At 32.3% G+C, this 26889-nt stretch overlaps 3 protein-coding genes across 3 annotated transcripts; 2 read left to right on the top strand and 1 right to left on the bottom strand.

Moving 5' to 3' along the window:
* The first annotated feature begins 7534 nt into the window (after positions 1-7534).
* Positions 7535-9085, top strand: LOC108845985 (ethylene-responsive transcription factor CRF3-like). The gene has a single exon (XM_018619188.2). The coding sequence runs from the start codon at positions 7803-7805 to the stop codon at positions 8847-8849; it is 1047 nt and encodes a 348-aa protein (XP_018474690.2). The 5' UTR covers positions 7535-7802; the 3' UTR covers positions 8850-9085.
* Positions 9086-20430: 11345 nt separating this feature from the next.
* LOC108847757 (plastid division protein PDV1) lies at positions 20431-22383 on the bottom strand. Its single transcript, XM_018621085.2, has 2 exons — positions 22002-22383; positions 20431-21127 (listed from the first exon to the last, which is right to left on the bottom strand). The coding sequence occupies exons 1-2, from the start codon at positions 22299-22301 to the stop codon at positions 20627-20629; spliced, it is 801 nt and encodes a 266-aa protein (XP_018476587.1). The 5' UTR covers positions 22302-22383; the 3' UTR covers positions 20431-20626.
* Positions 22384-24879: 2496 nt separating this feature from the next.
* LOC108845471 (uncharacterized mitochondrial protein AtMg00310-like) lies at positions 24880-25641 on the top strand. Its single transcript, XM_018618678.1, has one exon. The coding sequence runs from the start codon at positions 24880-24882 to the stop codon at positions 25639-25641; it is 762 nt and encodes a 253-aa protein (XP_018474180.1).
* Positions 25642-26889: the final 1248 nt, after the last annotated feature.

The following is a 26889-nucleotide window of genomic DNA, read 5'->3' as shown; positions in this document are numbered from 1 at the left end:
AAAAGTTTTAGAAGGAAACAATGTTCGTATAAATAGAATGCATTAACATATAATAAATTTGTGATATTAACTTGATTAGTGGTCATAATTATAGGAATATGACTAAAGTTTATCCAGAGACGGACCTATTTGTTACTAAGGGGATCAAATTACAGAACTTAGATTTTGTTTTTTTTTCTTTGTAGTTAAGTGTTTTAGATTCTGAATCAGGTCATATTCATGTTCGACACCTATTTATATGTTTGACAAATGCAAAACATTTCCCTTGATCCGCCACTGAGTAAGTTTATCATAATATATTTTTACATCAAAGAACTCCATATATTATTAAGATGGTTATACAAATTTTGTCGTGTAGGTTAGTTAATTCGGAATCAACAACTTTACATGAAAAAATCAGTAAAATAGCCTTTAAAGGAAAATAATGAGGAACATGTCTCGCGATCAATTGATAGTAGACGGGTCTTGGTACGCTACGCTAACACGTTTAAGGTTCGTTTCTCCTACTATGCAAAACTAAATTATATTGTTTTGTTCACTTAAAACGGATATGAGTCTGAACTTTAAAACTCATTTGACTATTCTGGATAAAAAGTTTATCTGCGGGCTTACGACTTTCATAAATTCAACTAGATTAAAAAATATATATTTTCAAAAAAAAAGTGAAAACCACGTATTCTAACCCATTAAGCAAAGTATATTTTGCGTGTATATATATATGCACTATGCCTTTTTTTGTGCAACATATGCACTATGCCTTAATCGATAAACCTTCAATATAAAGGGCTCCACGATATTCGGTTTTTCATAAGCCATTATTATATAGTTTTTCAACCATTTTTATATAGTTTCAGTTTACAGATGTGAGAGCTAAAGGGTCTGATTTAAACCCATTGTGATCAGTACATGTATGTCACGAGAACTAAACGGTCTGACTTATGCTTAGGGATGGGTACAGAGCGGATATTTGGAGTTTTAAAGATATCTATGATCTGATCTGCCCCGTACAAATCATCGTTTTTCTGGTCTGATCCAAACCGTGATGCTTTGGATATTTGATGTTACGGATATTCGGAAAATCAATATATTTTACCGGATGTACGATTCGATTTATCGATCCGCTAAAAATAATAAAATATTTATTTTCAAATAAATTAAAAGAAAAATTTTAATATAAAATAATAATATTTCATTACAAGTTATTTAAAAATTAGGTGCTTTTAAAATTTTAACGACCAAATAATTAATTTAGGTGATAAAATAACTAAAAAACTATATAGAAATATTAAATTATATATAATTTTATATATACATATATATATATGCATATGTACATTACAGATCGGATCAGATATTCGTTTTTTAAAAATGAGTATTTGTGATTTGCTTCTTATTTGACGGATATTAAGTTTAGTATTTGTTTCGATTTGTAAGGTTACGAATATCCGGATTTTTCTGATCGAATCGAAACGAATAACGGATCGAATCAAATCTTACGGATATTTTGCCCATCCCTAAATTATACCCATGCAAAGAGGTCTTAATCATCTTACTTGGAGCTATCATACTAGGAATCATTGTTCATTCTTTTTCTAATCGAAACAAAACAATATTGGTGCTGGAATCCATAACCCTGATCTTTAAGGAATTTAGTTAAGAAACTGTGTCAAACACATAAAATCAGTTAGAAACGTTTTATGTGTGATAGTACTATTGTTCGTTTGCATCTAATCTGAATCATTCACACCACACTATTTCCCGATGGCTGATAAATTTTCTTCGGATGAGACATTGGACAATAGTTTCGACCCAATAATGGAAGGAATACGAATAAATAGGATCCAATCTTTTTATGGTATTGTTATTGTTTTATTTCTGTGCGATATTCGTCACTTACTGAGAAAACAGAAGTTATATATAATAAAAAGATATATAATTCATGCATCAATGTATTTACGTATGTTTATGTGTGTGCGTGTAGAAAATGCCCACATGCAAGAATCTTGAGAATCTTGGACTTGATGAGCAATGCAATATATTCTCAGGTCTTGACTAATTTTACCGAACACCAAGTGGATGTTTACGTTAATTATGACTGCATCAACAACTTTGTATCAGTTATATATATGAAATATTCAGACAATTAATCAGTCGTCTCTTTTGTTCTTCGTATTTTACATGTAGGAATTTTTCTTTATGTAAAAAGTTAAGATCGATTGCTAGAAAGGAAAAGATACTTAACAGACATGTGATTTTAATTGAAATTTTCGAATGTGGTTGTTAAGATATCATATGGTTGGAAAACGTGCTAACAAGAAACATATTAATCTGAAGTACGTAATTTTGTATTTATCGATGAATGCGAAGCGAGATTCAGTTTGTCTAAGTTTCCTTGTATTTACTTAAATGTCGTTCTAATAGATACACATATCAGTTGTAAATATATCATATAAATTATAGCACTATTTATGTTCCTACGCGGGATTATTGGTCACTTGGCTCAATGGGGGAGAACACTGCGCTAAACCTTGGGGGTTGTCTTTGCCAATCCAAAGGATTCTTTATGTCTCTCTTTTCTCACGGTGGCTCTTCTCCGAACGCGTCCCCACGCGCCTCTTTTTTCTTGTGTGTTTCCATTTAATTAACGAAAAAGATATCTTCGACCTGAATATTATGCAAAGTAGGTAGTAAATGTGACAAGTTGGACATTTAGAATCAAAAAATGGCATTATGATAAGTTTTTTTTTCTTTTTGAAATTCAAATTTTTACATTCCTAGTTTCGTCCACCCGTTAAACCCGATCCATTATGCTAATCAGCTTTTAATATCCTTAGGAACTAGTTGCCGCTCTCAACCATCAATGATATTTCGGGAATATAGATTTTCCTCATTACCTCGGATTCTAGAAACTCTCAACTCGTCTCCAGCGTAACTAGTTTCCGGTGAACTCGTCGGAGCTTGTTACCATTATTATCAATCAAGTGCTAAGCAGACAAAAAAATGAAGATTTTTGGATACTCTTATCAAGAAGATTTTTGATAATTCAAACTATACACACCTCCAAACCACCAGGAACCATACAGAAAAACGGGTTGATTTAACCGCCACAAACATCTCAAAGCATCTTCCATAATCCGCAAAGAAAGTCATAACACACAACCACAACATAACAAACGAACTTGATTTCATTTGATAAGTTGATAACTATATTCTAAGTATATTACTGACTTAGAACAATTAGGGATGTGAAAATGAGTTTGATTTCATTTCCTTTTTTTGTTATCAAACTGTTGTATTATACATTGACGTAATCATATACAAGACTAACCGAAAGTTTATATATATCTGATATAAGACTTATTGGCGGCAAAAAATGTCGATAAAATGATCTTTAAACAAGAGAAGCATACGACAATATACAAACATAGATTAATATGTATTGAAATAGTAAAATAATCGAAGTGGCTTGAATCGGAACAACCATTTAAGTTTATAAAAATTCTATGAAAAATTTTTAACGTGAATTTTCTTGCCAAACTATTGATAAACCACTTTCTCCTAAAACAACCAGATAACACCTTAGAAATCAAATAACCAAAACTCCATGATCCTACAATTTAATATCACTGCTACATCCTATTACACACTCTTTAAAATGTCAACGTCGAATGCAATGCAAATGCCTAAGTATGAAACCTCTAAAGAACCCATATCTCACGAGATTGATATCTTGAGCTTTTAATAGTTTTAACCTTTTTTAAAAAATCCATGTAACTTACACATAAATATATTTAGAGTTTTTGTATATTCATTTATGTTTTGGGACTTTTGGAGCAGGGTAAATAGAGTTAATCGGAAGAAGAGAACATGTAAAAAAGTAATTTGAAGATTTTTGGTTTGAGGAAGCATGTAGAAGCCGCTCCTTACAGTCTGAGATCTCTATAATTCACTTTTCATGCTCTGATAAAAAAAATTTTGACAACGAAATGTTATTCTGTTACTCAGGCTTAAGGTGATTTGGATAACAAGATCGAAATAAAACAATCAATATAACACAGCTCACGGTAAAAAGTTAATATAAATACAATTTCTAAGATAGTGAATATGGTTTTTTACACGTAAAGAGCAACATGAACTTTCAATATAAAAAAAAACTCTATATATTGGAAACTTTTTTGTGGGAATAAAGAGATGTGTATTAACTTATTTATCTCACTCATCCACATGAGACAATACAACACACGTATAAACTAACACAAATATGTATTGTAAAATATGTTGGATTTTTGCAGTCAACTCAACATTTTTTTTTGTTTTCCAAATACATTAGTGCATTCCATAAATGTGTTCCAAAAGGGAAGGGAGAATAAAAAAAGATAAAGAATGGACACACATTGATCATAATACAAAGGTTAGGAGAAATGTTCTTGGACCAAGATGATTCATGAGTGTATTATATAACACAACATAACATAGAACATGTTTCATTCCAACATGATTCTAGCTAAAAACAATTATGAATATATAAAATGTGATCCCTAATTTCTTTAAAACATATTGGATAGATGACCTATCAAAATCACATATTTTCAAAAATATTGAGACAAACATGTATAATATGAACATACTTTCAAAAATCTTGAGACAAACATGTATAATATGAAGATATTTGTATGTTCCAAGTCATGCATAGATGTTTACTTCAGCTACTTTTGGTTAAACTATGTTTGTTTTAACTGAAACATTTTATACTATACATCGAATTTGCATTCCTTTACTAATCTTTGCGATTCATTTGTACATGATTTCTCTATCTATATATTAGTGTTTTTTGTAAGGACATCTCCATCCTTCTATAATTTACTTCATAAATAGAGTGATAAATGAAATATGAACAAAAATAAAATTTTGCTCCACCATAGTTTACTCTATAAATAGAGTGGGAAATGAAGTATGAACAAAAGATAAAATTTCACTTCATTTTTAGAATAATTTTTTTATTTTTTGTTGATACTATATTTTCTATTCTATTTTCGAATAAATTATGTAGTGGAGTTTAAAATATACTAAGAGTGTAAGTAAAGAAATAATTTGAGTAAAGAAAATGGTGAATTAGCTGAAAATATAAAAAAATGTAGTAATTAGAAAAATACCTAAATATTATGGAGAAATAGTGATGAAAGGGGGGGGGGGGAGAACTCAAGGATTAAGATAGAGAGTGCAAATATGGCAAAAATTATAGGCATTCAGTGCAAATATTCTAAATAAAATAGTAATATAATTTTATTCGGTAAATGTTTATGTACATGTATTTCTTCTTCTTTTTTTTCATTCCTAGCATCATAGGTGATAAAATTCTAAAAGAAATAATCTCTCTTTGTCAGTAATTAATGGAGAAAAAGATGGTGCTAGTTCAACTAGTTTCTACCTCTCTTTTTTTACACAAATATCCAAACAGAATTTTTTCTCTTTCATTCATAAAATTGGAAACTAAAATGGCCCAAATATAAAATTTTATCATTTTTAGAAAATTTAATCACGGTTTCACAAAAAAAAATATTGTGAATGACCTGTAATATTTACATTTTGATACTATAAGATTATATATTTAGTGCATTCGATGTAGTACTAGCACTTTTTACATCAATCATGAATTAATAAAAGGGTACCAAATCTCATTGTATCAAACGAAAACAGAAAGAACATTTTTCTAATTCCTACAAATTAGGAATAGCTTTGATATTTTGAACCCAAGTAAAACTAGGAAAACCGCCGCTGTTTGTGTTTCCGATCGACGGGTTTGGCTCTCTTAACCACCGTCGGTCCGGTTTTTCTCCGTCTTTTTTTATTTTTCTTCGGTGCATGCGTATATTGGAAGGCATGGGTTCGCAGGGACCTTTTTTCCTTTGCTTTCCTCGGCTCCGGGATAAGGAGAATCTCTTATCTTTCTCATCGCCGCTTTCATCTCCAGCATCGCATCTCATGATAGATGGATGGTTGGCTTATCGACTCTGGGGCCGCGCCGTTTCCCTCTACGGTGGTGGTTGGCGGTTTTTGTCTCTTTGGATTTGCTCGCACTGTATGTTGGGTCGATTGTGTGAGGTTGGTGGCCAAGCTTGGAGGAGATCGCGAGTACGATGCTCTCTGAGGTTGTGGCGTAAGTGTTGAACCTGAATTCCTCTACTTCCGATACTATTGTTGGAAGTGGCGTTCGGTGTTCGTGTTGAGTTCCCGGTGTTTTCCGGTGGGAAGTATCTGGTTTGGTTTCAGTGGCGACTTCTAATTGCAGACAGAGACGGTGACTATTGCTTCCGATGGCGAGACGACCGATGGTCCCGGCGGTGACTTCCTCGGCTGAGTTGGTGTTGGCGCAACCATCGACACGCGTTGTTCTGGATCCTTCGGGTTGGACACGTGGTGCGGTGGAGGTTGGGTCACGAATTTTACTTGGGTCGGGAAGTTTCGATGCTCAATAGGCTAGGTTTGTCTTTTTGTATGGGCTCGATTTCTTTGGGCCGTTGTTTTTCGTTTTTAGTTGGCCTTTTAAGGCTTTAGTAATATTATTTTTAGATGGCAAAAAAAAAAACTAGGAAAACCAAATAAATCCTTCTAAACATATTTAAAGTAAGATAATATTTGAGAAGAGCGTGAAAAACACGCAGACAAAGCACTGGTGGGGGGGGGGGCGTTAAAAAAGATAGTACAAGGAATAGCTCACAACTAATTATAAATGGCGGCAAATCCTAGGTTGCTTGCCACGTTACTTCATAGCTGTATTTTGGTAAATATATTTTTTTGCAAAAGGAAAATGATATTTTAGCTAACATATAAATACATAACTTCCTAAATAAAATTTTATTCAATACTAATTAAGTTTATTTGTTTCCTTGTTTAGGAACAATATGATTCCAGTACAATGTATCCAAACTATGTACAGAGCATTTAATTAAATTTTTCTATAAATTTGGTAAACCGTATTTAAGTAAAAAACATTAGTACGTGACAAGGTGAATAGAATTTAGGAAGACGAAATCACCCTCGACCTTCGTCATTATTTACCTATACATGTCGGTCAAAGCTGTTGAAGTGATAACAGCTAGTAACATTTAAAACAAAACAAGTTGCGAAAAAACTAAATTGTTTTTACTATTATATAATTACTGATAAAAAGTTTTTTAAAAAGTTAAAACAAGACCGGGTATCTTGGTATCACGTGATAAGAATCGCGGAGTTCGAGACTGATAGCCACGCGCTGACTCAGCATACTAAGCAACAACAAAAAGGCCAAATATTCTAATATCGACATGTGTTAACATGCAACTTGCTCTTATGAATGCGGCGTACCGTATTTTTCACTTCGTATTCCGAAAACACCCCTCAGTTTTAGTGAATAATATCTGGTGGAACATATAGAAATTAAAATAAATAAATAACGATTTATAATATTAAAATAATTACAGTTTAGATTCTCTCTCTCCTACTATCAATGCTATAAATGAGAATGTTAAGAGTGAGCTTGAGAAGAAGTCTTTCACTGCGTTTCCAAAACACGTTTTCTCTCCTTTCACCAGAAAAAAAAAAACAAAATCTTTCGATATTTTCTCACTTGTTTTTAAATTAAATTCTCGTGATAAATCTCTCACAAGTTTTTTTTTTAGTTTTGATTCTGTCGAAATCTCTTCCTAAGAAACCGAGAAACCTACCTTGATTCTCAAGTTTATCATCCTTTTATAAATCTTTTTATTTTGTTTCTCTTTTCATTTTGATGCGAATATTGTGAGAGAGAGGAAAAAAAACTTGTGATGGACGAGTTACAAGAGTACATGGACTTCCGACCATTAAAGTACTCAGAACACAAAACATCTGTCACCAAATACACCAAAACGTCACCGGAAACTCGACCCGACTCAGTAAAAATCGTTCGCGTCTCTGTGACCGATCCTTACGCAACCGACTCATCAAGCGACGAAGACGAACAAGAACAAGAAGACTTCCTCTTTCCTCGCCGGCGAGTCAGGAGGTTCGTCAACGAGATCAGAGTCGAGCCAGGACGCAGCGATACCGACGTTGCCGGAGGAGTCTCGACGAAGGAGAGGAAGAGACTCTCGTCTCCGGCGTTGGCGTCGAATCGCCGCCGTGCTCTCAAAGTGTCGACCACCTCGGGACAAAACGGGAGGAAGTTCCGCGGCGTTAGGCAGCGGCCGTGGGGGAAATGGGCGGCGGAGATTCGAGATCCGGAGCAGAAGCGGAGGCTCTGGCTCGGGACTTTCGAGACGGCGGAGGAAGCAGCGTTGGTTTACGATAACGCGGCTATTAGACTCCGTGGACCGGACGCTCTAACCAACTTCTCTGTACCGCCTGAAGAGTCAGAACCGGAACAGTCGGTTATTGTTAAACCGGAAAGCAACATTACGACGACAACAACGTCCTGTTCCGAATCAACTGAAGATTTTCAACATGTTTCGTCTCCGACATCGGTTCTCAATCTCCAATCATCAGAAGAAATACAACAACCGTTTAAATCAGCTAAACCGGAACCGGAAATTTCGGATGCGGTTTGGTGGCATACCGGGGTTAGTTCCGGTTCAGGTGAATCAGATGATTCGTTTATGTTGGATAGTTCGTTTCTAGACAACTATTTCAACGAATCACTACCGGAGTTTTCAATGCTCGATCAACCAATGGGTGAAGTATTTTTGGAAAATGATATCTTCGGTGATGCTTTCTTGGATGGTGAAAGTATGATGAACATTGGAGATGATGAGTTTACTACTTCCAGTATCAAAGATATTGGTTCAGTGTTCAGTGAATTTGATGATTCATTGATATCAGATCTGTTGGTCGTTTAGTATCATGAGTGAGAGAGAATAAGAGAAACCGTAGCAAATATGTATGGTGCGACCAAACAACAATTTTGATGTTTTTATTTAATGAGCTTTTTAATATTTAATAATTTAGTTTTGTCAGGAGCTTGTAAAACAATTTTTGGAGGAATAGTGGGGAAAATAGTTAATGAGTTTTGTTCTTATTCAATAATTAAATGTGTTTTGTTCTTATTCAATAATTAAATGTGTTCTTAGTTGCACGAACGTGTTTAATTTTTTTAAGTAATATTTATAGCATTTGCATCAATTCAGTTTTGTTAATTATTTAATTTAGAAAAGCTAAAGTGGCATTCTCTTTGTCAATGTCATACTATGAGGCGCAAATTACGGTCGTGGCCTGTGAAGTGAATGGCTTTTGGCTTTGGTTTTATTTGTGTTCTCGTTCAGGCAGGCTTTTCACCAAAAGAGAAGGCGTTGTGTTCTAACTTTTATGCTTGGTAAGAATATTAACTCATAGAAATGTGTGCATACAATTACAGAAAATTAGCACAGTAATAATATGGATTTTAATACTAAAGTGATTTATACTTTGATTCATACTATTATAAAATTGATATTATAAATAAAACTTTTTTGAATTAATGGAAAATTGTTTAAAAAGCCAAAATGGCTGAAGAATTTACTGCTATAGTGAGCAGCATAATAGCGACTAATCCAAGCATATAATGGTAATGGATACACCATTGATGATAACAAATTTGATGATCAACTGAATGAGATTGATGCAGTCTAAGGGTAAAACGTTTGATTTCATTTGTCTTGTTTCATTGTCTATCAAAATGTTTATTTTCATTTTGTAGAAATTCATTTCTTAACTATCCTCGTGTTTAAACAGTTTAATCATCTTCTTTTGTTTTTTTTTTTGCTAAACGTTATTTTTGGTTTTAACATATTGAGCATCATGCAGAAAATCAACAAATATACTTTTTGAGACTAAAAAAACTCAAATATACTGGAGTCCAACCTATCTCATCATCTGTTTATATACCAGTTGTGTGTTGCAGTAAATAAAACAAGTTACATATGCGGTAGACCCATAGTCCATAGACCAGCTATTTCTAACACCATTTCTAAAGTTAGGGTCGATCAGCATATCATTATGCGTAGAATACCAATAATAGAACAATTATCAAAGTAATTGAGTTTTGTAACTTTTTTTTGTCTCAACCATCTTCTAACTTTCTTTTGGTCTAAAGTCAGAACTATCATCGAACTTAATGCAGCAAAAGAAAAATTTGGGCGTCGCTTTTTTCTTCCGTCGTGTTGGCTTGTTGGCTTCTTGCCGGTTGGTATAATTATTAAAGACACAATAACAAGTGAAAAGTATAAGAAATTTATTTGAAAATTCGGTCAAATGTCGGAGAAAAGTAGGTGCACATGAAACATTTCAAAAAAATAAATTTACGTGGAAAATAGTTAAGCACACACATAGACCTTAACTTTTAAACCACATTTAATACGATATATATATTTACAATATTTTTTCTCTCTAATATAAATCGAAAATACTGATAGATTTGGTTTTGTAGAAGAGAGTAGTTAAATGGATTTGGCTTTCGCTATTGTGACGTGAAAGGACAATGTCGCAATAGGATTTGAATAAGGTTACCACTTGGTCTGTTATCGCCGAGATAGAGACATCCTACGTACGCCTTATTATTATTTTCTTTTTTTTGAAATTGGCGTACGCCTTATTTGTTTCCAATGATTATCATATTTTTTTGGTAAAAAAAATGATGATTATCATATTGTCCCTAAATATATATATGTATATTAGCTGCGTTTATTTTATTCAATAATATAATTACACTGTTTTGTTATTTTATTTTACATTAATATATGAGTTGGAGTTCATCTCTCCACCCGTAAACTTTTTATATCGAATGATCACACCATCATGATCACCCCAGATAAAAATAAATATTATATATCTATACATACTCTATCGTCATTATAAAACCAAAATAGTTGTCGGCTAATTACATTGTATGCCCCTATTGGTCAAAAATGAAAATTAATACGACCAGACTAACACATAAATAACATGGTGATCGTAAATCTCCATATGAGTTGTATATAAAACAAGTCAACAAGAAAAGTGTATTTGTCTTATCGCAGTCCGGTTTGAGAAGAACTATAGCTCGTTCAAGTATTGGCCTTTTTGTCTTACATGTATTGTTAAGCAATTTGACGACACATAATTATTTAGATTTCACTTAACATCTACGTAATCTGGATGAAATATTATAACTATTATATTAGACTCTGACAAAATAACGGTGTCCATAATCAATTTAACCACCAGTATCCATATTTACCGAAGGAAACAATATTTTGTAGTACGTACAATGTAGCAGTAGTCATGATGATTTCCATTGTATCTTGTATTAAAATTAACATATCCACAGAGTGATTATAGTCACGGATGTTCTTGTATTATGATTCATAATATTCATACAATATCTTATATATGTGTGCATGTATGGATTTATATATATGTGCACACATAATATATTTATATTTATAATGCATGCTTGATAAGGATATCTTAAGTTAGTGATAATTCGAGTATATTATATAACATTTGAAGCTAAGGATCATTATGTCTCTCTTCTCACGTGAGTCCGTGTTCGTTAAACTCAATCCTTTTTCCTTTTGTACCATTTTCAATATGTTAGTTCCCCTTTTTGGAGTATCGAAAAAGTCACCATAAAACTGGTTTAGTTAAGTTTTGATATAAAAATTCCTACACTTTGAGGTAACTTTTTTTCTTTATCCTTCACCTTTAAAATTACTTTGAGGAACTTTAATCTTAAGTTTTATTCCTGTTTCTGCTTTATAAACGTTCCTATGACCTTGGCTTCACGCCAACAGTAAGAAAGCTCAAGACTCAACACACCCGGTTAGTGTAACATTTTCCGGAAGATCCTAACTTCGGATCGAAACAGGCTACAATGAAAAAAAAATCTTTCAGGAATCTTCATATAATCAATCACAAACAAATGTAAAAATTCAAACAAAACTCAGAAAAACACATTAACGCAACTTGGTATTGAACAGAGATTGGCAAATGGACAGAGACATTGGTCAAAGACTTTGAACCGAACTTATTAGTTGGCATGATGAGTAGCAAAACTAGATCCGTACCTCATTGACCCACTTTGTAAGCTTTTGTATAGTAACCAATAGAAATGTCAACCTGGAAAATACAAAACATACTACAAATTAGAGTAATAATAAAACACTAAATTTAACGAACTTACAGTCACTATTGTCTTTACAAAAGCGTAGTAGTTAGCTCAAGAGATTATCCCTATTGGTGAATCTCTCATGAAAATATTTTACCAATTATATTAATATTTAATTAATAAATTTCTTAGAAATTAGAAACTTTACTTAAGTCTCTTAACTTTTTTAACAAACTCTCTAATTAGATATTAATATATGGTACTCTGGTCACCACACCAGTGCAGATATTTTGGAGAGAACTTGTTTGTCGTTTAAATATTTAAGTATGGAATACACTAGAAAGGAAAATGGTTGACACTCAATAGAAGATAATTTTCATAATATGATATACATACTACGTTTGATGTATAGTAGCTTGACGTCAAACTAATAAAACGTTTTTTGGAACCTAATCTTTCGAATCTATGTTTTTCGTTTGACGGCTTTATAGAGCACCAATATTGTATGTCGTTTAGTTTTTTTTCATAATGTAGTTTCCGGAAGATCAGAATCAGTATCAAGTTTCTCTATTAGAATCAGTGATTTAGTTTGTTTAAAAGATGGAAGGACACATTTAGAAATTGACAAACGTGAAAGCCTCAAGTGAGCTGGCCTCTTAGACTATGGCTGCAACTGGAATGCTAAATTATGGAATGGAATTGTTTGCAATGCATCGTTCCATAGAGTTCCCAAAAATATTTACCAGTTACATGGAATACTTTTTGAAACCAATTCCACATATTCCAAAAATGGAATAAAACCTAAAAACAAATTCTTTGTAAAATCTATTCCATTTGTTCCATACTAAAAAGTCTGGTGAATGTGTGGAATGATTGGAATTCCAATTTCATAGCAATTTAAGTTTTTTATTCCATTTTATTTACCATTCCATTTTTTCCATTATATAATCATTCCTTTTATTCCATGTATTCCTTTTAGGAATAACCAGTTACAGCCTATGTACATTGGTTGAGTTTTTTCAACACCCTATTTCTCATTTTTACCATTCTATGTCATTCACTTTTTTTTTCCACATCATTACTAAATATTTATTTTTATTTCATATTTAATATTTTAATATTTAGTAACTAAACAATAACAGATAGAGACATAAAAACTACTAAAATAAAATAATTATTAATTTAAATCAAAATAGTTAGAATTGAAAATCTGTGATATGATTTACAAAAAGTATTAAAAATATAAAAAAAAATTATTGAAAATACTGAAAACTTATGATATTTTGTATATGTCCAAATTATATAAAACTAGTCTCTCTTTGTAGCTCATAAAATAAAGAATCCTTATAGAAAATAATAAAAGAAATAAATTAATCTATGTAGAATAAATTACTTAAAACAATAAAAGTGAATACAAAAATTTCTTTATTATCAATAATAGCCAATAAGAAAGCAGAATACATTTTTGTGGACCCCAGTTTTGTGGTTTCAACCTCTTGAAAAAATTCAACACCAAATAACACATATAACGCATCCAATTTTTTCAACAGGTTCTGCAAGCAATTCAACAGTTTAATTCAACATGTCATTGTAAATGGTCTTAGCCTCTTAGGTATAGGCTCATCATACAACCCTTGCAACAGACGCTCACATTGTTTGTTTTTTATTTTTTAATTGACTGTTAAATTTAATTTTAAAAAAAAACCCTTTTACATCAATGTGCTTCCTAGGAACTTATAACTTATTTAAACTGAATCTATTTTTTATTTTCTTTACTCCAAAATTTCAAAACTTCTTCACCTCATCCTCTTTTCATCTCTGTCTCGTTGAGAACCAGTATACTAACCCTCCTTCAAGACCTCTATCTCTATTTCTCTGAACAATGGTAACCTTGTTCTTCACTGTTTTATTAATCAGCTTGATTAAAAATGCTTATGGTGAAGGTTTTTCTCCATATCTTCTTCTATTGCTCTCCTTCCAAAGACTATGAATGACAGCCTGAAATATATATCTGACTGTCACAGTCATTTTTGTCATTTTTTGTCTCACTAAAGTTTCATACAAAAACCAGAAACATTTATTTAAATGATATATATATTTCTAATTATATATACACATAATAAAATATATGTTCTGGCCGCATGGTTCCACCAGAAATAGATAATAAACACATCGACATCTAAACTTTTAATATAAGCACCGTTCATGCATGATTAACGTTTTTATATATTTGCATGTACAAATATTCATATACGCACCTGTTGTTAGTGTCATTTCCAAACAAAGCAAACAAGAGCACTTGTGTATATGAAATTCATTGTCTAGTAATTTACTTCCCCCCCCCCCCTTCCCCCCCTTCCCCCTTTCTTAATTACTTCCAACCAGTTCCAAGTTTTTCTGCTCCTAATTCTACCGGGCAGATCATAGCAAAGTAAATGAAATGCACTTTTCTTTTTCTAATATTTTCTATTAATTTATTACTTGTCTAAATAGATCCCAAAATAATATATAAACGTTGGATAACGTATATGACCAAAACAAATTCTACTAGCCCTTGTTACCAAAAAATATTACATACTAATTAGTACTATTGGTAAAGGTAAATATACTTTTAATTGTCTCAGCTTTAATTAGGTTACATAGCCCTTTTGCTAATTTCTACAGAAGCTGAGGCTATTAGCTAGCTAGAGTGTAATGTTGTTTTGGTCATCATCACCGGTCTTAGGGAATACTAAGTGAAACATTTGCCAAACCTCTAAAATTTATTTTTGAAAACATTATATAGACAAAGGCTCTCACAAAATCTTTCTAGACTCTCAAATTTATAAAAAAAAGAAGAAATTTAGTTGAAATCTTTTTTAAATTGCCTATAACATCCTAAATCTTAGGACCAACCCTGTTATAGTTTATTCAAAGTTTATATAACACTATGATTTCTATACAACTTTATTAGTTTCGCTTGAACTTAAATTAAACAAGTCTTTTGTAACCGGACTAACCAAATCTAGGATACTATACATATATAGTAAACTGTTGTTTTGCTGCAAGTTAGTCTTCATATCTTCATGTCTTCATCTCAAATTATTTACGGACTCTGTTCAAAAAATATTAATAGTATATTTAACAATGTAGTTGAATACTTTTAAAAATATATAGTTTTAACTATAACCTTTTTTGGAAATTATAAACTATAATTTTAGAATTATATCTAAAAATTTAAAATTTTATATCATAATTTATATTTAGTTTTAAAAATTCTTAATTTTTTTTATTTTGACTTGGACCATGTTCGATCGTTTCACGTGAATTTTGCATATCCATTTTCTATTTCTCAACCGTCAGTAATGAAAAATATTTAACAAATAAAATAATCCCAACGATTTAATTGGTTATAACGAACATAACAGGCTCAAGCCTACAGTTAGTCAGTTACTATATAGGCTGTACACACGCACTGCAGTATACTGTGTTTGTTTCTTTCTTTTGGAGACATATATTGCAATAATAATCACAATAATATAAGCCTTGGCTTTTTTTCATTCTTTTTTTTTCCGCAAGTTGGAAAATTGTAGCCGCATTTCATAAATTCATTTCAGTTGTTTTACGAATTATTTTGGGTTTGATGAAGCTGTTACGGTCCCCTATCTATTCTCTGCTTTTATCATAACTTAGTATCTACTTTTTCTGTATTTCAAGATTTTTCTTCTGAAATTTTCTTTTACCTTATTGAGATTTTATATCCTTTCTACAGTAATGCCTTATTTTCTCATTTACCTTTTTGTCGGTAAAATAAGTATTATGATTGTAAAAATAAATTATAAACAATATTATCACATGTGTTTCAAAAAAACAATATTATCACATAGATACGAAGAGAACGTTGACTAATCAAGGCAGCAAGTGCGAATGTTGCAGTGACACGTGACATGTTCTGTAGCCGTGGGGTTTAGTTACCCTGCACCAAATCACGGCTTCTGATTTGGTGAGTAGTCACACAATGTCTCGAGGTTTAAATTTGAGTTTTGAGGTGGTTGTGATACGTGAAAGAGGGCCCCTTATGCTGAATAGAAAGTTTTGAAACAATAAACTACGCTATGTTTTTCCTTCTATTTTTGTCAACTACTACCGCTCAATGGGGACCGAAACCACATTACAAACTAAACTATCTCCCCTTCTCCATCATAGATCACCAGATTAGGAATAAGATACAAAGTTTCAGGCAGAGTAACCCGCGAAGATGTTCCGAGATGATGCAGCTTTGGGTGAGATGATGATTTGATAAAAGACGCTCTGCTTCTCCTCTATTGCTATGAAGACGATGATTCCAACGACAAACAAAACTGATTTCTCCTCTTCTTACTGGGCAGGGCCTATTATGGACCTTCTTGCAAATCTATTTGGTTTTTTGGGTTATTAGAATATGAGTTTCACTGGGCTTTGCTCTTTAACTATGGCCTTTGGCCTTTGTAAAACATTTCTTTTTCTGCATTTTATATTAAGAAGCCAGTTACAAAAAAAAAAACAAAACCTTAATAAATCGTAAAATTGTTGATTTTATGTATTTATGTCAACAAAATATATGGGTTTGAATACCTATGGTGAAAACAATGCGAATCAATAAACTACATATTTGTTATATGCATTTTTAACTCTTTCGTTCAAAAAGAATGCTGAGAGACAAAGAGAGCACACAAGGTCACATGATGTGATTATGGGCCCTGCAGTTTGTACTGCACACACATGTATTTTTTTACCATCCACGACAGTCCTTAGGTTTGCTATTGCAGCGAAACGTAACGTGAAGCTTTTTTGTCTAAAATGAAAAAAAAAAATAAAACCTTTTAATGATAGTGGAAGTATGGGATCAAACTATAGCTGTCCAATTCAAAAAAGGCATTTGATGATTCGTTGGTATTCATGGAATGAAACTAAATCTTGTTAAAGTAAGAAAAAAATGTTAATATATGATGAATAAAATGGAAAACAATAGCTTGCATAATCTAATTAGTGTCATGGAATGACACTAATTAAATCTTGTTTAAGTAAGAATTCATGACACTAATTAAATCTTGTTTAAGTAAGAATTTTTTAATAGATCATGAATATTTATTTTATGCTTTACGAATTTATAATTTAACCGAAAAGTTAAAAATTCATTTTATGAATTGAAACTAGTACTAGAGTTTGATATTTTCCCCTATGATTTCAATTATGGTTGGCCACTATAGACATATTAAATAGTAAATACAGAGCTACTTACTTTTATGGGCTTTGATAGTTAATATGCATATAATGTTTTGTCCAATAGAAAACATTTTTTAACTATATTTATATGCCCATAGACGGTTCAAAAGAATTATGTTCATACACATTCATATAACTAAAACAGATGTACGTGAAATTTTACTCATAAGAAATTAGCTTACACTTTGTCAAAAAAAAAAAAATTAGCTTACACATCTACCGTCCACCATAGTCGATTTTGTATGGATCTAAGAACTTACTTTTGTTATATGTTTTATACTATATTATAGAGATGGTCACAAATCAGACACTGTTCGTACGAATATTTTATTCAATATATGTTCCCTAAGAGTTCGATCAAGAGAAGCTAAGCTAGATTTATGACTTTTAACCGCTAGGAAGGATAGTCTGTCTGCGTCAAGATTTACACTGTTATTTTTTTCCTAAATGGCAACAAAAGAAGAATGATATGAAAGAATATATTAACATTCGTTAATAACTATTTAGAAGTGGCAAAAAAATTTCTACCCGTACATCAGCTTCTGTCGCTTATGCTTAACCATGAATCAACATGGCTATTTCATAATTATTAGTTTGTCCAAACCTTCTCGTTATGATTAATCAACTTTGTTAACTTGTATTAGTCTATAATAAATTCGCAAGTTGGTATTATGTAATACCAACTAGCTTAAGTTTTTTAATATCGTAATTAGTCTAAATTGATTAATCAACTTACGAGAAGGTTTATTATATTATCATTCAGTAACCATCGTATACTATTTGGTATTATGTAATATCATAATTAGTCTAAATTTGTTTGCGAAGACCATTTTAGACGATATATATATCGGGTTGACCTATATAACAGGAAACCCGGGGTGACATTTCCCATAATGCGAACCGGGACCTACAAAGGTGTGCCAAAACAATATTTGCATAGTCTATATGGTATTTTATATATTCGTCTAATAACGTTGAAAAACAAAGTTCAAAAAAAAAAAAACGTTGAAAAACATGTTCACAAAGTGAAAATAAAATGGCAGCACGCATATATAGAATGAAAAGCAAGGTGATATTTTTTTTTTGAACCTAAAGCAAGGTGATATTTATAACGTTAAAGAGTGTAGAGATAAAGTTATGTGGACAAAAGAAAATTTCAAAAAAAGAGAGAGACAAAGCAGATGTTAAGAACAGAAGTTTTGCTACATTCACACCAAAAGCTTTTCTTTTTTTTTGCTAAAATTTTCATTCACACGAAAGCTTCCTTCAATATACCAAGCCTGGTCTCATTTCATTATCCCCTTTTTTGTCATCTTGATACCTTATCCTCCCGTTTATCTTTGCTCTATTCACATCACAATTCATATAAAAATAACACAAAACAAATCACAGTTTGTTTTTTTTTTCTTTGATAAAACACAGTTTGTTTTTTTTTTCTTTGATAAAACACAGTTATTATTGTTAGGATCAAGCTATGCAGATATTGTATATTTTACACACTGTAAACAATTCTACTTATTTCAGAATACAAGTAATACACTAAAATAAATAAATATTTTGTTCCACTCGACTATGAAAAGTTCAAATCTACTAAGAAATTTTCAGTGTATTATTATATTTTATTTTAAATTGAATATTTAAAATAGAGTTAAATTTACTTAAATTTAGTTAAAATAGAGTGTGTAGAATACAAAAAAATTGATGAATATAATTATTCTATTTTGGAGCTAAAAATGAAACAAAATTAGAGATATTTCTTTAGGTTTTGAAGCTAAGCAAAGAATTTATAAATGATAAATGGTTATAGTATCACATTTTTCTACCATATTTCATATTTCCCTTAATCACATCTACTTTTAGTTTTAAAAAGGTAAATAAAAAATTATATCTCTATCCTTAACTAATATAGTCTTAGAGTTTAGATTTCAGCATTTAAATTTTAGAAGGTGGTGTATAAAATTTTCAAAAATAAATAAATAATTGAAATTAAAATTTATTTATTTTAAAATAGTTTCAAAAGAATCTTTTGAGTTTCAGAAAGAAAAAAAGAAAAAATGATCTTTTTATAGAAACGTCAAATTTAAAAACGTATAATTTGAAAAATCTTTCTAAAAATTATTTTTTATTGTTTATGTAAATAGTTATTTATACTTTTATATTTATGTAAATAACTATATATAAAATAATTATTTATATTTATATATATAAAAAGTAAGGATAAAATATATTTTTCTCTTCAATGAAATCTCATTCTTTTAATATTTGGGAAATGTCTTTCTAACAAAGATAAACATGAGAAATGATAAAAAGAGATAAAAACAAAATTCCCCTTTAAATGAGAAATGGAGTGATCCATCAAGGTAAATGGGCCTAAGATGGAGCAAACAAGAGCAGAAAAGTTTTAGAATACAGATGGGCCAATAGTGGTCTATTTCATACGTCAGTGTTCACTTCGCTATGCTTGTTATAAGAATTTAGAGTGCGCATTCGTATATCCGTTCGGCTTTAGGAGAGTAAAAAAATTTAGTTCCATTCAAATATTTCCAAATTTTGGTTCGGTTTATTACGAATATTTGTAGGTTCGATTTGAGTTTAGATAATCCATTTAAATTGTTTTAAAATGCATTATAATTTATTTTTTTCAAAATTTATAAACAAAATAATTTATTTCATATAAATTTAAATAATATATGTCAAAATACATAAACTTAAACATATAAATTGATTTGATTTAAGTATTTGGATAGAGAATCAATAGATATTTTGAATATTTTTGGTATTTTGAATAAAATTTAGCTAGTTTAGACATTTAATTTTGACTATTTATATATATTTTCAAATACTTTAGATAATTTAAAATATTATATATATTTTAAGTTTTTTCTTATATACACTAAATCTAAAAACAGTTAATATATTTAGATATATAAATCTATTTTAGATATACTTAGATACATTTGAATAACTGAAATACTTCGATTCAGGTCAGATTCGGTTTTAGTTTTCTAAAAAAATCTAAATTTCGTTAGAATATTTAATTAATTTTTTTTTGGATAGGATTTGGTTCTGATTTTTTTTCACCCCTAAGAGAATTTGTCACTAGAGAAGAGAAATAGACGCCTAACCACACTTGAAATCAACAAATCAAACAAACAAGCTAAATACATTTTTGTTGTTTTTGTCGAAACCCATATGAGAGCAAACAACTATCCCTTCTCTTCTTGGTTTTCTCTTTTTGTACTTGATTCCTCTGCTTCAAGCAAAATGCATCTGAGTATCACGTGTAGACAAGTTCGATCCCTAGTCTCTTTAACCACGAGCCATCATCACGTCCAAGTGGTCCAAGCTTATGTCAGATGAAGACATCTCTCTTCCGTATGTTTCTCTGTCTTCTTTCGTCCGTAGATGATGACGTTCACTGGTGGCCACTTGATGAAGATGTAGCATAGCGACCATGCTTATGGCGAATATAGCGGCGTTTCCAAGTACCCCTCTCACATGGTCGAACCCAAATGCTCTTTTGGCAAACCCGAAAGCCGATTCAAAGGCGCTGATCACAAAGTTGGGCTTGTTTCCATCACAAGGTGTAGGGTTTTCTCCCGTTGGGATTGGAGAGGAACTGTAAAGGTGATCAGGCGAAACGAAACGAGCGTCTTCGCTTTTAATGCTGCCGACAAATGCGAGAGCTTCGTCTAGGACACGGTAGCTCTTGCCGTGGTGTTGAGCCAATCTCATAGCTAGTAGTATCCTGCTCTGTTCAAGCCGGGCAACCGCAAGATCTCTCTCTGTTCGTTGCTGTGTATGTATAGTCTGCAAAGCAAAGAGAAAAAAAGGAAGTTTTACATATCGTCTGTCAGAGAATTCATGATAAAATGAAACTGAACCCATAACACTATTGAGTAAGCAAAGAGAATCTTCTATATATATGCAAACATGCTCTCTCATACTCTTGCTTTTGTTGGGTCTAACTGACAAACACGCAAGTGTTTATAATGTGATGCTAAAAGGATTCTACGCTTTCAAATCTCTACTGGTTAGGATCTTATATAAGAATCTCACCGCATGTTATGCATATGCAACCCCCCCCCCCCCCTGAATGTAAATTTAGCTGTCATTTGACCACATTCCCACATCTTAACATGATCTGACACACTCTAAAAGAGTAAATAAACGAATCTTATAAATGTTATGCGAAATGGATTCTACACTTCAATATTTGGCATATGTTATGCATCTCCTGACTATCAGCTGTCAATTGACAACCTTCCCACTTATCAAATTAATCTCTGATCCCATGAACAAACGAGTGGGCGAATAAACAATGCTCGGACTCATATGATGTGACATAGTCTTACAAAAACGAAAGCTATGCAACTTCAAATAGATAAAAGCAAATGAAACCATTGTTATAGCAACAGTAAAAGAGTTTAAAAGCCAATTACTGTAGTTCAGAGCCTAAACTCATATCCGTAAACCCTAGCTAAAATGACTTACGAGTCCCAAAACCAAGAAACTGACCCCATAAACACTATGAGTAAGTAAGCAAAGAGAATCTTCTATATATCTCTCATACTCTTGCTGAAATATACGAATGCGAAATGTATCCTACAGTATTCAATCCCTATTCCTAATAAAGCTCAGAATCTCGAACCGTAATCATATATAGAGTCTTAATCGAACTCACATGGAAAAACTCAAGCTGGTCTTCGAGGTGCTCGAGCGCGGTGCGGATCGCGTACAGGCTCTTCGCCTCTTGAATCGTCGCTTCTTCGTCATCGAGTCCTTTGATGAAGACGTAACCCTGCCGCTTCTCTTCTTCCCCTAAGCCGCCACGGCTCTTCTTCTTCTTCCTCTTCTCCGATCTATTAGCTGGTTTGACGGATTTGAGGAAGTGAGAGCGGGAAATCGAGTGGATCTCGTCGCTGAGCTTGTCGTGTAGATCCCAGATTTTCTCCAGAACTGCTTCGATCTCTTCAATCTCCATTAGAATAAAAGAGGAATGGGGTTTCCTTTCTTCTTTGGGAAAGACCTTCCTTCCCTTCCACCTTTTTAATTGTAAAGAAGGTAAATGTGTATATATATTTTGTATATAATTTTATGTATACATGAGTCTTTGTTTAGATGTGATATACTATTATATATACTATTGTACTAGGTTTTTTCCTGCACCATGTGCAGTAAAAGAATTTTAAAATATTTTTAATAGATAAATATAAATTATATTTAAATTTTATTAATATTATAAATTTTCTTTTTTCTTATCAATATTTTAATATAAATTTGATTTAACTGAACATTAAAACTAAGATAAAAATAATTTTGTTTATTTTGAATTATATTTAAGAACGTGCATGTATATATTTAAAATTATAATCTTATGTAGATTTTTCTATATATTTATTTTAATTAAATATATTAAATAAATATGTGAAATTGCATAATTGTCAAAAATTAAAATTAAACAATATTTATAAAATCTGTAGATATATATAAGAAACTAATGATTTTACGATTTAATTTGATTTTATGATTTAATTTTTATAATTTTATAAAAATATGTATATATTTTAGAAATATTTTTCATTTAAATGATATTTCGAAATTTAAAATACCATAATTGAATATATTTATTTTAATGATGATTTATGAGTTATTATCATATTTTTAAAAAGTCCAAAAATATAAATTGATAATAAATGTAATATATGAGTTATTACCATATTTTAAAAAGTTTACCAAAAATATAAATTAACATTAAATATAATTGACCATGTCGTATTAATCTATAAGACATGTCAACAATTTTAGTAGTCATGTCACAATTATTAATCTAGGTGTTTTCTTAAACTATGTGTAGTGATGAATTTTTAAAAGTTATATTTATATTTTAAAATGTAATTTATTAATATTATATATTTTATTATTTTGGCCAATAATTAATATAAATATCACTAATTAAGCATAACATTAAGAGAAAATATATTTTTTTAAATTATATTTAAGAAATATATATGTATATATATAAAGTTAAAATCTTAGATAAAATTTTATTTATTTCATTTGGTTAAATGTATTAAATCAACTTGTACAATATTACTAAAAATCATATAAAATTGTATAGTTATCAAAAATTAAAACTAAATAATATTTATATAATTTGTAGATATCTAAAACAAACTAATGATATTACGATTTATTTTTTTTTTTAATTCAGAAAATTTTAGGTAATAAAATTTTTATAATTATAGAAGTAAAATTATATAATATTTCGAAATTCAAAATGTCAGATTTGAATATATTTATTTTAGTGATGATTTATGAGTTATTACCATATTCTACAAAGTTTACCAAAAATATAAATTAATATTAAATGTAATATATGAGTTATTGCCATATTTTAAAAAGATTTCCAAAAATATATATCATTATTAAATGTACTTGTCCATGTCATATTTAACCATATGACATGTCATCAATCTTAATAGCCACGTCACAATTTTTTTGTGAAAACGATTATAGAGAAGACACGTGGCAAAATCACTTCTCAAATATAGTTTAAGGGATATAATTGGGACATAGTGGGACCTGCAATCATCAGAGGTTCAGAAGTTTTTTATATCTGGTAACATGCCAAAAGATATAAATGCCACACACATCAGGCTCATCCCTAAGATAAACAGTCCTAAGGTAGTTTCGGATTACAGACCTATTGCACTTTGCAATATCTACTACAAGGTGATATCAAAGATCCTCTCACTCAGATTAAAACCGGCTCTGCAAGATATAATTTCTGAAAACCAGTCGGCATTTGTACCTGGTAGAGCTATCACTGACAACGTCTTGATCACCCACAAAATGCTGCACTTCCTTAAATCTTCAGGAGCCACCATTCACTGCTCAATGGCAGTAAAAACAGATATCAGTAAGGCCTATGATAGGCTAGAGTGGGTTTTATAAAGGCAGCCCTACAGAGATTGAGACTTCATGAGAAACTGGTACATTGGTTAATGGAATGCATTACCTCGGTTACCTACTCCTTCTTATTCAATGACGGAGTGGCAGGAAACATCCACCCTCAATGTGGAATCCGCCAGGGGGACCCTCTATCCCCATACATCTTCATCATTTGTGGGGAAGTCTTGTCCGGTCTCTGTAGAAATGTCCAAGCCAATGGAACCCTTGCTAGAATCCGAGTCGCTAGAAACAGCCCACGCATCAATCACCTCCTCTTTGCTGATGATACCATGTTCTTCACCAAAACAGACCCTCAATGCTGTACTACTTTACTCGACATACTACAAAGCTACGAGAGAGCTTTAGGCCAGATGATCAATACTGTAAAATCTTCTATTTCTTTCTCTGCAAAAACATCGCAGGAGATAAGGATTCGAGTCAAACAGCAACTGGGAATAGAGAAAGAAGGAGGTGTGGGTAAATATTTGGGATTACCTGAACATTGGGGAAGGAAGAAGAAAGATATGTTTGCTTCCATGATAGACATAATGCACTAGAAAGCCATCAGCTGGAACAACCGCTTCCTCTCCACAGCAGGGAAAGCCACAATGCTTCAGTCGGTCTTGTCCCCCATCCCCACTTTCGCTATGTCTGCTTTCGAGCTACATGTAGGAGTGTGCAAACAAATCCAATCAGAACTAACACGCTTTTGGTGGGACTCTCCTGATGGTAAGAAGAAAATATGCTGGAAGGCGTGGGATCAACTCACTCTGCCAAAACAGCTAGAAGGGCTTGGATTTAGGGATATCCAACTTTTCAACCAAGCTTTACTGGGTAAAATTGCATGGCGCCTCATAACCAAACCGGACTGCTTGCTAGCAAAAGTACTGTTGGGCAAATACTGCCACAAAACACCTTTCTTGAAGGCCACACAACCTCAATCTTTTTCGCATAGCTGGAAAGGGATACTACACGGCAGAGACCTCCTCCTCACTCATCTTGGTAAGACTATAGGTGATGGAGAAGACACCAAAGTCTGGACAGATTCCTGGATTCATCCTAAGCTCGACGTTAAAGTCTTCAGACCAACACTCGAGAGGGATCAGGATCTGATGGTGGCTGATTTGCTGTCAAGAGAGACTAAGGAGTGGAATAAAGCCAAGGTTGATAACCTACTACCGGAACTCTCCTCTCTTATTCTTTCCATTCACCCTAGCAAAAAAGGTGTTCTGGACACCTACATTTGGACACAACAAGAATCAGGAGTCTATACAGCTAAGTCGGGTTACTTCACAGCAAGAATGGACAAGATTCAATCGACCTCACCACTCTTGAATCTAGAACGCTGGAACTGGCAGAAGTTCGTCTGATCTCCGAAAATGACACCAAAGATCAAATTCTTCCTGTGGAAGTGTATATAAAATATACTGCCCACAGGAGAGAATCTGCGCAAACGCGGACTTCTGGTTAACACTCTTTGCTCTAGCTGTGGTGAAGAAGAAACAATTGACCATATATTGTTCCATTGTAGTCTAGCGAAGGAAGTTTGGGACCTCTGCCCTTGGTCCTCCAACTTGGACCTCACAACGTGCTCCTCTATTAAGATAGCTTTACAAGCATCCATCACGAAGACGAATCTACCACCGACGGGGACAAGCTCCAATCTTTTCCCCTGGATCTGCTGATATCTTTGGATTGCTCGCAATCAACGGATCTTCCAAAGCAGAAAGATGACAGCGAGAGACATCATCATCAAGGCCCTCATCTCGATTAAGGAATGGGAGGATGCTCAGCCACAGAATCCGATCACCTTGTCTATGATACCTCCCAAAACTCCCACACGCTTTATACCGGCGGAGAGCCTTCTCTGTAACACCGATGCGGCTTGGTCATCTGACTCCCAATCGGCAGGCTTAGCTTGGATCATCTCAGATCAATCTTCAACAGAGATCGCCAGGGGCTGTCGCTTCCAGGAACACGTCGCTTCTCCCCTAATGGCAGAGGCGTTAGCAATTAGAGCCGCTCTCGAACATGCGGCCACCCTCAATCTCACCCACATCTGGCTCTGATCAGACTGCAAAGGGCTTATACAAGCCATCAACACGAATCGACGATCTATAGAGCTCTCAAGCGTTCTTGCGGACATCGATTCGTTTATCTCCTCTCCTTTCTTTTTCCTGCATTTTTCTTTCGTTTTTAGGAATCACAACGGACCTGAAGATATGTCTGCAAAGGCTTCCCTTTGTAACAAACTCTCTTTCTGGGCTTAACTTGCTAAAGCTCATTCTCTTTTAATATAATCAGTTGATCAAAAAAAATACTATTATATATATCTTATATTTGAAACTAGGTGGATGCCCGCAATTTTGCGGGTTTAAATGTTTTGTAACAATATATTTATTATAATTTGCCAAATTAAAATATGTTTTTATCACCAAAACATTTTAATATGTCTTTTCTATTTAATACTTTTTAAAAAAATGTTTTTGAAAAAATGAATACGATATTTTAAGAAAAATGTCTTCTTGCTATAATCATCTATTTTAAACAACACACTAGATTTTGACCCGCCCTTTAGAGGGCGGGACAATCGTTTAGTTTTAAATTTATACTCTTGT

Source organism: Raphanus sativus, chromosome 3 (assembly GCF_000801105.2).
Source record: "Raphanus sativus cultivar WK10039 chromosome 3, ASM80110v3, whole genome shotgun sequence".
Lineage (NCBI taxonomy): Eukaryota > Viridiplantae > Streptophyta > Magnoliopsida > Brassicales > Brassicaceae > Raphanus > Raphanus sativus.
This window is presented reverse-complemented; position numbering and strand designations above follow the sequence as displayed.